The following is a 13,726-nucleotide window of genomic DNA, read 5'->3' on the forward strand; positions in this document are numbered from 1 at the left end:
TACTAAGGAGACAAAATTTAAAGGTTATAAAATTATGAATCAACAAACTAAAGAAATTAATCACAATAAATGTGATAGCAATGAAATTTAAAGATAAAAAATTATAAAGATAAAAATACTTGTTATAAGAAATTAGCATTTTAAATTGAGGTGTTATTCGACTTATACACTAAACAAAGAAAGTGTTTCTACTTAAAAAAAAAGTCTAACAATTAGATCAATTTAATTTTTAACTAGTTTATTATTTATTTTCCTTTAAAATATTAATTGCGTGTTTTGCCTGGTAAATCAATTAAAAATTTATAAGGAAAGACATACATCATTTATTAAAAAAAAAAGAAATATTTAGAGAGCAAATCAATTAATGAAGCGAACAAACAAACAATTTAATGAGGAAATAAATAAAAAACTGGTATTATAGTTGCTTTGTTCAAGCAAATAGCTTAGTAATCTAACAAATAAATAAAAACAAGTAATTAATTAAAAAATCAAAACAAAAATTAATTAAATTTGCAAAAAAACAAAGTAAGCAATTGATTAAATGTACTAATAGGGTCAAGGTGGTTTAAATTCAAATTAAAATGGGTATAGCAATTAATAGCATATTGGACAACAAATTGGATAATAAATTTATTCAAATCAATCTAGCGGTTTGAATTCATATTAAGTTAAATAATAAATTGGCTAGTAGTATCCATATCATCCTTAAAATAACATGATGTCTGCTTCAAGGTACATAAAACATAGCCTTTTATTGCAATTTGTTAAAAATTATTGAATCTATCATTCAGATTGATTGAGCGGTTTAGTTTTTAAAGAAAAATTATTTATAATAAAATAGATAAAACTATGCATAGAATCAAGTGCAAATGCAGTAGAGCCTATCAAGTTATTAAGTCTAACAAAGCTATGCTCAGCCTTAAGTGCAAAGTAAATTATTGCTTTTATATTTATTTTTTCAATTTGAAATCGATAGGTCAGTAGTTAGGTTGATTTTATAGATCAATTTTTAAATAAATAAATATTATGAGCTCAAATATTATTACTAAAAAAATTAGAAATCCCTTACTCTAGTATAAATATGGCAAGTATAAGCCCGCGAAGTCAAACAAACGCTTACAATCAATAATAATAACTGTAATAAAATATATCTCTACAATAGTAGCAGCAAAATTAACAAGGCTTACTTTAATAATAAGTGTATTAACAGTCTAATGCTTTAAAAACTCCACTCTAAAACAACACAAATTACAATAACTAGGCAATCAATTAAATTAATTCTAATTTCCCTCAAAAAAATCAAGAATATATTGATTCATTTAGTGGATCTATCTTAGACGAAGGTATTTCTGTTGGAGGAGTTGGAGGAGGAGCTAAGCTTATGCCTGAAAGTAGATAGGTATAAGGTTCCAAGTCTTAGTAAAATTAGGATATTTTTATAGGGAATGTTTAAAGAAATATTGCTATTCCAGTAATGAATTAAATGAATAATTAGCATTTTAATTAATCTCCTTTCAAATCTAGCTAATAGCCAGTAACTTAGTTCGTTCCTGTAAATAATAATAATAACTCTTAATAAGTTAATTAGTACGCATAGTAAAAATTGTAAATGCAGTAATAAAGCAGCTAATCCCAAAACTAATAAATGAATGACCTCACATAATAACTAAACTAGATTAGAATTAATAATTTAAAATAAAAAGAAGTTTAATAGACTACATAAGAACAGGATTCAAGTATATTCAAAATTGTAAACAAAGATACTGGTAAAAATTTACTTTTAATTAATTAATTATTTATTTATTTAGAAAAACACTATGTTGGTTGGCTGTCAAATCCTAATTTTCTTTATTAAAACTTATTTTTTGAACTAAACTAAAATTTACTTTTATAATGTAAAATAAATAGGTGAAGTTTTTGATATAAGACAGTTTGATAAGGAAATACAAAGAAGTCCAAAGCAAGCAAACGCTTAGATAAATAACTAAATTAGTGGAACTAATTAAAATTAACATTAAAATCAAGGAACCCCTTCTCAGTAACCTCAGGGCAATAGTGCATGGACAGATTGGTGGTAATTTGATAATAAAAATTATTTCATTAAGAATAACTGCATAAAAAAATACAATACTTAATTATTCAATTAATTTATTTATTTTATTGTCGCTATTTTAAAAAGGAACAAAAAAAGAAAAATCAACAGCGACTTACTACTTCATGCTAAGATAAATAACACTAATCAATGCTTAGAACTACTTGATAAAAAATTAGGAGATATGAGAGCAGATGTAAACATTAAAGAAACTTCAAACGATTGGACTCCTCTGCATTATGCTTGCCAAAATGGAAATACGAAACTTGTATCTTAGTTGCTATATCATGAAGCTACAATAGACTCAGAAAGCAACATCAAGCAAACTCCATTAATTGTTGCATCAATAGGGTAATCATTTAAAATTAATCTTGAAGTTGGAATATATTTAAAATCAATTTTATTAAATAGAGGCTATGAAGATGTGCTTCAACTCTTGATGACTGCTGGCGCTGATATAAATTTTTAGGATAGCAATGGAAACACAGCATTACATCATGCTTGCATGAATGGTATAATTAAATTTGATTCTTTACCTAGAATTGAGATAAATTTTATCATTTGCTATATTGTTTATATAATAATAAACGTAATTCATAAATAAATTCTTTAAAATATTAAGGTAATAAAAGGATAGTAGAAATGCTTCTTAAAAAACCTAGTTTAGATTATAAGATCCCAAATAGATAGAACAAAGAACCTTATGATATTTGCAAAGACGACGAAATTAAAAAAGTTTTTGATAATTTTTTTGTTTTTTAGAAAGCTATGCAAAAAAAGAATCCTAAAGTTAGAATATTTAACACAAACTAAGATAACATTTAATAGATGTTCACTGTACACAATAATGGGCAGAGTCCTAATAATTACTTTTAACCAAATATTAAACAGTTTAGTAGTGGTTAGGATTAAATAGTAAGATTTATTAATTTTTAAATAGAATGAGACAAATTATTATTTTTAAAAAAAAAGAGTAATAATTCTACTTAAATCACTGCGATGAAATAAAACGAAAGCAAAAGCAGCTTTAATAATTCAGATGTTGACACATCAAATTTAAGTGATGAAGAAAAAATAGGACCTAATTCTTTTATTGTACATGGTTTGATTGGTAAGGGAAGCTTTGGCGAGGTTTATTTAGTAGAAAAGAAAGATTCTCAATAGCTTTATGCAATGAAAGTTCTTCACAAATCTAAAATTATGAGTAAAAAAATCATTATAATAATATTTTAGAAAAAGTTAAATATGATTATTAAAAAAGGACATAACTTAACCAGATATGCATTAACTGAAAGAAATGTTCTCTCTGTTACTAAGCATCCATTTATTGTTAGATTAAATTTTGCCTTTTAGACTTAGGATAAACTCTTCTTGATTTTAAAATATTGCCCTGGAGGAGATCTTGGAGAGCATTTATAAAAGGAAAAGCGTTTTACTGAAGATAGAGTAAGAAATTATTTAGCTGAAATTACTCTTGCCCTTGAGCATTTACATAAAAAAGATGTTATTTTTAGAGATCTGAAGCCAGATAACATAGTATTAGACCATGAAGGTCATGCAATGTTAACTGATTTCGGTTTATCAAAAGAAGGTAAAATTTTTTTAAAAATTTTCTTTTGTTCAAATTTTTAATTTACTATAAAAATAGGTGTACTAGACCATTCTACAGGGGCCAAATCATTTTGTGGCTCTGTGGCATATCTTGCCCCAGAAATGCTTAAAAGATGTGGCCATGGTAAAGCTGTGGACTGGTATTTACTAGGAGTAGTAATGTACGAACTGCTGGTTGGAATTCCACCTTATTATGCAAACAACAAGTATTATTTTTCAATAAAAAAAAATGAATCTAAATAATATTAACAATAATTATAGAGAAGAGTTGTTTAATAACATCGAAAAAGGACATCTCAAACTTCCATCATTCTTAAGCAACGATGCTCGCTCTCTTTTAAAAGCAGTATATTAATTTTTTTAAATAAAATTTTTAATTTATTAAATAAATTTATAATATAAGTTATTACAAAGAAACCCAGCTAAGAGACTAGGTTCTGGTAAAGGTGATGCAGATGAAATAAAAGCTCATCAATTCTTTGCAAATATAAATTGGGAGGAAGCAGAATAAAGGTATTTATTTATAATTAATTCTTTATAAAGATTTTATGTTAAATAATTTTATTATATTTAGAAAATTGAATGTGCCAATTCCAAATAGAAAAATTCGCATTAGTACTAAGTTTGATCCTAATGTATTCGAACCTTCCAGTTTTGTAGAAAATGGTAAGGAATACATTCCAGGATGGTCTTTTGTAGACTAGCATGCAGAATAAAATAACTACCACAACAAGCAGTGAAGATAAATAAATAGCAATTAAAAAATTTGAAATAAATTTATAAACAAAAAAAAAATTACCTACACAGCTAACAACATAACCAATAACTAACTAAAATTAATTTTAAATACTATAACTCTTAAATTAAAGTCCTAACTTAACTAAAAAAAATTAAATAAATACTTAAACAAAGGAATTTGGATGTCTTTAAAGATTGATAATAAATTTATAAACATTTCAAAATTATTAAAACGGAATTCAATATTCTTTAATTTTCAATAGAAAATGTTATTAACATTGACAGTTTCAACCAATAAAATTAGGTAAACCTTATTAAAAATTAACTCAAGTCATACGAGCATCTATCTATCTATCTGTATATCTATCAAATAAATATTATTTAATATGCAAACCGTTAATAAATTTTAAGGATAGCTAGTACAAGTTTCTAAACAGATTTTAAGAAATAAAACACCAATTTAAATAAAATAAATAAATCAATCAATCAGTAAAAAACAAAAAAATCAAAAATAAATAAATAAATATCAACTTAATTTACTCATTAACCTTATTTATTATAACAATATCGTTTAATATTTGCTTTATATTAATTTATCTATATTTTTATGGAGTTAATATAAATTTATTATATAAATATAAACAAAATACTCAAATTTTACTATTAATAAAAATCTTTTTCTATTTAAAATTTTAATATTTTTAAATAATGTTTTTTATTAATTGATTACATAATTTGGTAGGAAGGCTATCTGTTGTTGAATGTCTTCAATTAGAATTGCAGAAAATACTTAAAAACATTACACATATTATATTTATTACTCATTAACCTTATTTATTATTACAATATTGTTTGATATTAGCTTTATATTAATTTATCTATATTTTTATGGAGTTAACATAAATTTATTATTTGAATATAAATTAAATTATCAAATTTTTCTATTAATAAAAATCTTTTCCATTTAAAATTTTAATTTATTTTTTAATATTAATTGATGAAATAATTTTGAAGGAAGGCTATCTGTTGTTGAATGCCTTCAATTAGAATTGCAGAAAATATTTAAAAACATTACACATATTATTACTCATTAACCTTATTTATTATAACAATATCATTTAATATTTGCTTGATATTAATTTATCAATATTTTTATGGAGTTAATATAAATTTATTATTTGAATATAAATAAAATACTCAAATTTTATTTTAAATAAAAATTTTTTACTCTTTAAAAATTTTATAGTTTTAATTTATGTTATATATTAATTGATGAAATAATTTGGAAAGGAAGGCTCTCTGTTGTTGAATGCCTTTAATTAGAATTGCAGAAAATACTTAAAAACATTACACATATTATATTTATTACTTCAATATAAGATTGCAATTTTACAAAAGATAAGAATTTTGATTTAAATTTTAATTATATTTAAGCAATTTTAGATATATATTTTTTCGCTGTAAAATTATCTTATATCTTAGCTATTATTGGATACTTTTTTTTTATTAAATTTAGCAATTTATTAAAACGATATTTTTATTTTTCTCATTATTGACCGCATTGTACTCTGGTACCACCTTATCTTTCATCTTCATATTCATCTTCGTCATCTTCTCCTAAAATACAAACATTATTATTAATATTCTGATAAATGAATTTAAGTATGTATTCTTACTTCTACCACCTTCTTCACTAGGATTAGTTTAAGTAGCATCGAATTCAGTTAAAAGTAAAATATCATCCTTAGTAGTATCAACCTTCTTAGGTTTAGGGCCAGGTAATATCTAATATTTAGTTTAAAATATAATAAAAAATAAATATAATTCAAATAATTATTAATTATATTACATCAGAAAGAACCTTAAGTTGAGCATCTGTGATACTTCCTTTCTTAGGGAATTCGACCTTGAAAGTAATGATCAAATTACCGTGAGAAATAGAATCACCGTAAAAAGGCATACCTTGGTTCTTAACTACCTTTTTATCGCCTAATCATTTTTAATCAAAATTATACTTAGAAAATGTATTTTTTCAAAAATATATTTACCATCTTATATAATTTCACCAGGAGGAGTAGCAATTTAAAGTTCGTGCTTATCGAGAGTAGTGATTTTAAAGCAGAAACCTGTAAGAGCTTCTAACAAAGTAATCTTCTTTTCCATGAATAAATCTGCACCTTATCTAGTAAAAACAGGATGCTTCTTAATTTATACAATAACGTGTAAATCACCAGCCATGTAACCAGGAGCTTCATCAGCTTGGCCTGTCATAATAATTTCTTAATCTTGGTAAGCACCCTTTATTATAAATAAGATTTGTTTGATAATTTAATTATTGAAGAATTGTAAATAAGTTTTGAATTTCTTGTAAAATTTCTAAAAATAAAATCAATATTCTGGAAAGATTCTACTAAAAATATAGAAAAGATCTATTTATTAGATTTTTTTAGAATTTTTTTCTAGTTAGCTAGTAAGCAATCTATCAATCTATCAATCAATCAAAAACAAATAGTTTAAAATTTGCATTAATTTAAAAGCAAATAATTCGTTTTTCTCACTTATTTTTAATTTGAATGCCTAATAAATCACTAAATAACTAACCAACTAAACTTTTTAAAAAAAGAGTGCTAAAGTTCATTATAGATTTTATAAAGTTATCATTTATTTGTTTGTTTGTTTATTACCTTGTCAATAGGAACTTCAACGGTGGCATCTTGCTTGAAGACTTTTTTGCCCTTGCAAGTCTTGCATTTATCCTTTTCGCTAATTGATTTACCTTCTCCATTACAGTTTTAGCATTCTTATTAGAAGCTTTAAGTAAGAGGACCCATACGCACAACCTTCATAGTGACACCTCTACCTTTGCAAGTATCACAAGTAGTAACATTAGATCCACCTTTGCCTTCACAGGTTTCACAATTTCTTTGTCTCTTGACGGGAAGATTAACAGTTTTACCTAAATAAGCATCTTCAAGTGTAATTTCAACAGGAACCTTAGCTCCTCTCATCTTTTAAGCACCTCTTTATTATTATCTGCCACCTCCTCTTAATATATCGAACAAGTCTATTTATTAAATTGATATGCTTAGCTTTTTATAAACTATATTATTCAATTAATTATCCTACCTTGGCCACCAGCTCCACCATTTTCAACACCTTCCATACCATACTTGTCATAAAGTTCTCTTTTTTTGGCGTCACCTAAAACTTCATAAGCAGCTTAATATTCTTTGAACTATTTTATATTTAAATATATTTAGTTTACATAATCTTTTTATAAGCAACTTGCTCATAAGAATAAAAATAAATCTAATAGATTTTCTCCATTTTTCATGAAAATGAATAAAATTATATTTTTGGCAAATTTTTTTTGATTGCTCTTGTTATAATCGATCTACTAAATTATTTAAAAAGAGCTTCAAACAGTACAAAAATAAAATTACTTTTTCAGCGTCACCACCTTTATCAGGATGATGCTCTTTTGCAGCTTTCATAAAAGCCTTCTTAATTTCTGATTAAGTGGCTTCTTTGGGAACTCCTAATACTTCATATAATTTATTGGTATCAGTATCTTTTTTTCTTCCACCAGGCATTTCTTTTTATTTAAAAAATATATTTGCTCAACATGAAAAAGAGGTGAAAAAGGAGAATGAATTCTAAAGCGCACCAACAAAATGATGCATATCAACTTATTAATCTAAAAAATATGTTACCATATTATTCATGGCCGTCATCACCGCCAAAGAAGGGAAAACCATTAAAAAACATTTCTTGATTTATATTTATTTATTTATTTTTTATGCTTATTTTTTGATTTTTTAAAGATTTTTTACTATTTAAAAGAATTTTATATTTTTTGTCTTTAAATTTTGCAAGTAATTAAATATTTATATATTTTATATTTTTTGATATATTTATATTATTTAAAGTGTATATATAAACTTTAATACAAAAACATATTCTTCTAATTTCCTTTTTCTTAATATTCTTTTCTTCTTTAAGTTATCATCCTTTGTATCTATCTATCTATAAATCAATCTGTCTTTGCACATAAATATTATTTGAGATTGTATTAAAAAATCATCCTATTAAATTATATCGTAATTAATATAACAATTAAAAAACAAACAAAAAAACAAGCAAATTAATAAACCCCCTCCTTTTTCATATTTTTTGTTTTTTAATATTCAAAGTAGCAATAATTGATTTTTTAATTAAGACTCGAGCAAATATATTATTTTCAAATTTACGCTTATTTGTAAATATCTCTTCAAAATTTAATTGATTTTCATTATACTTTTCTTCCTGATAAGCAGTTTAATTCTATGATTTTTAATAGTCACAATACGCCTTCAAAATTATATAATTTTTAGAAAAAAAGAAAAAAAAAATTTTTTCTAAAAGATAAACAAAAAAAAGAAACTCCAAATTTTTCTATTTTTCTAGAAAACCATTTAGAAAAAAGAACTTTATCAAAAATATAAAATAAATTTCTCTTGTAATATTTTAATTAATTTAACATTTTTTTAATTTTATTAATTTAACTTAAAAATTATTTTAGTAATGTTTTATTCTCCTCTATTTAAAAATATTTAAGCTCATCATCAGAAATCTATTATTCTTATGGGTAATCAATTAATTAATTTAATTCAACTTTAGATATTTTTTATTTAAATTAAAATAAATTATGCCTTTAAATTTTTTAAGAGGCATATTCAAACATTCTTAGAATGTACTAGTTTTAACTGTCTTTTTATTTATTTAAATCGATGTTTTCTAAAACACAAATAGAATCCTTCTTTTTGCTAAAAGAAAGAGAGTCTATCTTCTATAAAACTCATGATTATTTGTTATTTAAATCAATAATTCTTGTTATTTTTATGTTAATGTAGGTATGGCTCATTCGCACCAGGAAAATAAGGTTTAATTTAATAAAATTTTTAGCTGTTTTAAATATTTTTAATAAGAAATATTTACTAGAGTACACAAATAACAGTAGAGACTATGCCTATTTTTGCTTGGAATTATGCTAACAGAGATTGAAATTTATTTAAGATAACTAATTTAATCTTAAATAATAAAATGAATTCACTTTTGTCATTTAAAATATTAGAAATTCAAAAATAATTCCTATTGATTTAACAATGTCTTAAATGGCTTAAATTTATTAATAATTTGCAATCAAAAACAGTATTAATTAAAATGATTCTCTGAAAAATAACAAAGATTAATTTAAAATGGAATTCTTCTTTCAATATTAATTTGTGCTAAAGCTTCAAAAAATTATGAATAATAAATAATTTGTCTTAAATAGATTTCCTTATTTTAGGAAAACTTTTATTGATTCAAGAAATGAATATATGGCTTTAAAAATTTACTAAACTTTAATTTAGTCTCCTCCTTAAAGTAAAATTGTTTGCATCATAGGCAAATATCATTTTGAACCTATTGAATTTAGACTTTCTCAGCTGATAGAGCAGAGTGAATCAGTTCAGTTTTGAGAATATTTTAAATTTTAAATTTTTTACAATAAAAGTATACTAATTAAATTAGAAAGTAAATTTTTTAATTTTTATCTACCAAAGTAATTTATAATCTAAAAATACAACTAATTGCATGTTTAACAAATAAAAATGTAAACACAACCGAATAATATATAAAATATTAAATATTAATTTTATTAAAGTAATATTAAAAATCATTTAAATTAAGGTATTTTGAATTATTATCAGATTTTTTTATTTAAAATATAAAAAATAATATCTGATTATATGAAAAAATATTTTGAATAAACAATTAAACTGTTTAAGGATGATGCAACTAATTATAAAAATATGAATTTTAAAGTATTTATATTATTAATTATTATGTTCTTTTATCAATCAGATTCATATTATTTTTATTTGTTTATTTTATCACATTTTACTTTTAAATCAATCTAATCTTAAAATAATGTGAACACCAGAGTCTGACTCAACTAAGTTAGAAATCTCTCCGACTTTAAGAGCATATGCAGCCTATTCAAATGATTCTTGCATTTAACCAGGACCAAACTCTCCCAAGTCACCTCCATTTCTAGCAGATGTGCATTCAGAATACTTTTGTGCAATTTCCATAAAAGTTTTTTAAGGATCAGCTGATTTCATGATCTATTCACGGAAAGCTGCTACATTTTTTTTAGCTTCATCTAAAGTTCTAGTAACTTGGACATTTCTAACTCTATCAAGTGGATTACGACTTCCTCTATGCTTTTATAAAATATGAGCAGCTCTGATTGTTTAAGAGTTCATTTATGATTATTTGCTTTTTTTTAATATTAAATTTAGTGATTTTTAAGAGATTATTTATTTTTTTTTAATTCAGTGACTAATTTATTTTTAATTTCAAATTTTCTCTACTTGAATATTAATTCTTGTAACTTTCTGATCTTAAAAATAAAAGCAACAAATCTTAGCCAACAACAACGGATACTTTCAAAAATTCATATTTTATTTTATTTTTACTTTAATAATAAATTGAATAAAAAATATTTTTTTTTGAAAAAAGACTTAATTAAAATTAAATTAAATTTTATAATAATTAGAATTTAGATTTGGGCATAGTTTTTTTAATTTACTTATCGATCAAAAATATCCAGAACTTTCTAAATTTCGTTTTAAAACAGATTATCTGACGAATCAATAAAAGAAAAGTAGGAATTAAAATTATTGCTAAATTTAATACAGATGATAAAGAAATTATTGTATTTACCCAAGTAAAGCTTGTTATCATCTTTGATTTTTTCTAAGTTTTGTACTCAATTTAACTCCAAATCTATTTAGAGCTTTTATTTTTTGGCTAAATAGTTTGACGATATCTCCAAAATATCTTCTAGAAATTCTGGAATAGAAGCTATAGAAACTTTGATGAATGATTACATTTAAGGAGGAGATAATGAAGTAAATAAAACCAATTAAAATTGTAACTAAACATTCAAAATATTAACTAGCTATTTATCTAAATGGTACGCTTACTAACCTGCAAAGTAGATAGTGAAGAAATATAAATAGCTAATTCTTCCTTAGTTGAGATATTGAAAGTTGTATATCCCTAAGAGGATATAACTAAATTCCTTTTTGAAAAAGGAGATATAGGATTGTATGCAAAAGAAATGCTTGAAAAAAAACTTGAAAAAGAAGGAAATAATCGAACTGAAAAAAATCATTTAAGTATTTTAGAAGTTACGAGCTTTTTTGAAAAACTGAAGAATTTATAAGGTGATCGCTCGAGACTTGAAAAGCAAGAACTTATCATAGATTTTTTGAAGAAAATCTAAGATCCACTTGAAATATAATATTTTATCAGAATCCTTTCTGTAAATTTTTGTTGAAATTAAATGTAAAAAGTAAATAATTTATATCTTAGAAAAGCCTAAGGATAGGTGTAAGTGAGAAATCTATTATAAAAGCATTAACAAATATCAATAAAAAGAAGAAAAACTCTTTGGATTCACTGCTTAAAAATGTTCAAGATAAAATATTTGGATATAATACTGCCTTACATACCGATATTTAAATAGGAACTCCTGTGCCTCCAATGCTAGCCAAACCAGTTTCCGATTTTGACGAACTTTTAAAATTTTTAAAGAAGTACGAAAGTAAAAAAGTCTCTCTTGAACTAAAATATGATGGAGAGAGATGTTAGGTAAATATTAAGATAAAATAAGAGTTAATGTTTTTACTTTTAAATAAAAGGTTCATTATGGTAAAAAGAAAGGAATTAAATTATTTAGTAGAAATTTAGAAATCTAAAATGAGAAATATCCATAACTAGTTTAGCAATTAGAAAAATATTTTTAGAAAAATAACAGTGTAGAAGATTGCATATTAGATGGAGAGATTGTTGTAACAGATTCTAAAGGAAATATTAAATCATTTTAAGAACAACAACAAAATAGAAAAAGGAAATAAGATTCTAACAAGGTAGTTGCTTTCGATGAAGATGTAATTTTAATCCTTAAATATAAAAAATTGTCTAAATTTTTAATTAAAATAAATGTTAGAATATTGAAAAGATTTACTTATTTGATATCCTGTTTTTAAATGCATGTGAGCAAAATACCAAGGAATAACTTTACAGAAAGAGCTTGATTAAAGAAAATTTTCCTATTGAAGGACCAGTTAATCACGCTGAATCAAAAATATTTGATCTTAGCATATAAAAAGATTTTGATGAGCTAAAAAAATTAGTAAAATAATATATTGATTAAAAAGAAGAAGGTGCTATGGTTAAATCGCTTGATTCTAATACATTTTATGATAATAATGGAAGAACTTAGTGGGCAAAATTAAAGAAGCAAGTTTTGTCAGGAGGTTTAGCTGATACATTTGATGTTATTCCTATTGCTGCATACTATGGAAAAGGCAAGAGGTAATAATTAGTTAGCTAATTTTATAATTCTAGAAAAAATTAACTTAATAAAAATAAATAAGATCTGGTGTCTATGGATCATATCTACTTGCTTGTTATGATGACAAAAAGAAAGAGTATGTGGCTTTGTGTAAGATAGGTACAGGTTTTTCTGATCAATTTTTATAAGATTCAACGGATAGACTGAAATAAAAAGTATGCAGTTAAAAACCTAAAGAATACTCTGTGCATAGAACTTTTAAGCCTGATGTTTGGTTTTAAAAAGATGCTGAAGTGTGGGAAGTAGAGAGTGATAGTCTTTCATCATCTCCTATTTATACAATAGGAAAAATGAATTATAGTGATAATGGAATATCCCTTCGTTTCCCAAGATTCTTACGTGTAAGAGATGATAAAACTACTGAACAATCAACAAAAACATATTAAGTATATTTAAATTATTAAATTAAAATAAAAAAATTAAAATCTATTAATTTAATTTAAAAAAGATTATTGAGTTCTACAATAAATAATAAGCAAAACCAAATGTAATTAATTCATTTTTGAGTTAAAATAATACCTAACAAATTTATTCACATTATTTTTTAGAATAATTCAAAAGATTAAAAAGGAGACCATGGAGATAAAGGAGAAGAAGAAGAAGAAGGAGATAAGTGAAAATAAATAAATCAATGAGATATGTTTATTAATGGCAAAAAGAATTTATTTATAAAACCTTTATATTTACAATTAATATTTAATATAAAATTACTTAATTATTTGTTTTTTTTTTTTATTTTAAACAAAAATGAGTCATTAGATTTTTTTGTTTAAATATTTTATTTATCTTTCATTATTTCGAGAATCAGTCAGACAATTTTTCTAAAATCTAAATTA

At 23.8% G+C, this 13,726-nt stretch overlaps 5 protein-coding genes across 5 annotated transcripts; 3 read left to right on the plus strand and 2 right to left on the minus strand. All coding sequences in view use genetic code 6, as the record gives it.

Moving 5' to 3' along the window:
- Positions 1 to 466: 466 nt before the first annotated feature.
- TTHERM_00865280 (Serine/Threonine kinase domain protein) lies at positions 467 to 4,443 on the plus strand (the record flags this gene model as incomplete). Its single annotated transcript, XM_001026768.3, has 13 exons — positions 467 to 732; positions 842 to 930; positions 1,059 to 1,766; positions 1,909 to 2,074; positions 2,180 to 2,443; positions 2,504 to 2,604; positions 2,715 to 3,007; positions 3,065 to 3,296; positions 3,354 to 3,683; positions 3,741 to 3,909; positions 3,965 to 4,049; positions 4,107 to 4,216; positions 4,278 to 4,443. Exons 1-13 carry the CDS (start codon positions 542 to 544, stop codon positions 4,441 to 4,443), a joined length of 2,904 nt encoding a protein of 967 aa, XP_001026768.2. The 5' UTR covers positions 467 to 541.
- Positions 4,444 to 5,987: 1,544 nt separating this feature from the next.
- TTHERM_00865270 (DnaJ carboxy-terminal domain protein) lies at positions 5,988 to 8,362 on the minus strand (the record flags this gene model as incomplete). Its single annotated transcript, XM_001026767.4, has 8 exons — positions 8,155 to 8,362; positions 7,885 to 8,036; positions 7,568 to 7,676; positions 7,126 to 7,505; positions 6,490 to 6,739; positions 6,291 to 6,430; positions 6,118 to 6,226; positions 5,988 to 6,058 (listed from the first exon to the last, which is right to left on the minus strand). Exons 1-8 carry the CDS (start codon positions 8,207 to 8,209, stop codon positions 5,988 to 5,990), a joined length of 1,266 nt encoding a protein of 421 aa, XP_001026767.3. The 5' UTR covers positions 8,210 to 8,362.
- Positions 8,363 to 8,766: 404 nt separating this feature from the next.
- TTHERM_00865260 (hypothetical protein) lies at positions 8,767 to 9,942 on the plus strand (the record flags this gene model as incomplete). The annotated part of the gene is made up of 4 exons (XM_001026766.4): positions 8,767 to 8,939; positions 9,003 to 9,068; positions 9,334 to 9,362; positions 9,422 to 9,942. 4 exons carry the CDS (start codon positions 8,767 to 8,769, stop codon positions 9,940 to 9,942), a joined length of 789 nt encoding a protein of 262 aa, XP_001026766.4.
- A 432-nt stretch (positions 9,943 to 10,374) lies between these two features.
- Positions 10,375 to 10,731, minus strand: TTHERM_00865250 (peptidyl-prolyl cis-trans isomerase; the record flags this gene model as incomplete). The annotated part of the gene is made up of 1 exon (XM_001026765.3): positions 10,375 to 10,731. One exon carries the CDS (start codon positions 10,729 to 10,731, stop codon positions 10,375 to 10,377), a length of 357 nt encoding a protein of 118 aa, XP_001026765.1.
- A 231-nt stretch (positions 10,732 to 10,962) lies between these two features.
- TTHERM_00865240 (DNA ligase I, ATP-dependent protein) lies at positions 10,963 to 13,704 on the plus strand. Its single transcript, XM_001026764.2, has 8 exons — positions 10,963 to 11,379; positions 11,430 to 11,795; positions 11,846 to 12,124; positions 12,175 to 12,423; positions 12,483 to 12,850; positions 12,913 to 13,276; positions 13,339 to 13,377; positions 13,439 to 13,704. Exons 1-8 carry the CDS (start codon positions 11,167 to 11,169, stop codon positions 13,505 to 13,507), a joined length of 1,947 nt encoding a protein of 648 aa, XP_001026764.2. The 5' UTR covers positions 10,963 to 11,166; the 3' UTR covers positions 13,508 to 13,704.
- The last annotated feature ends 22 nt before the right edge of the window (positions 13,705 to 13,726 follow it).

This window comes from Tetrahymena thermophila (assembly GCF_000189635.1).
Source record: "Tetrahymena thermophila SB210 genomic scaffold scf_8253984, whole genome shotgun sequence".
NCBI lineage: Eukaryota > Ciliophora > Oligohymenophorea > Hymenostomatida > Tetrahymenidae > Tetrahymena > Tetrahymena thermophila.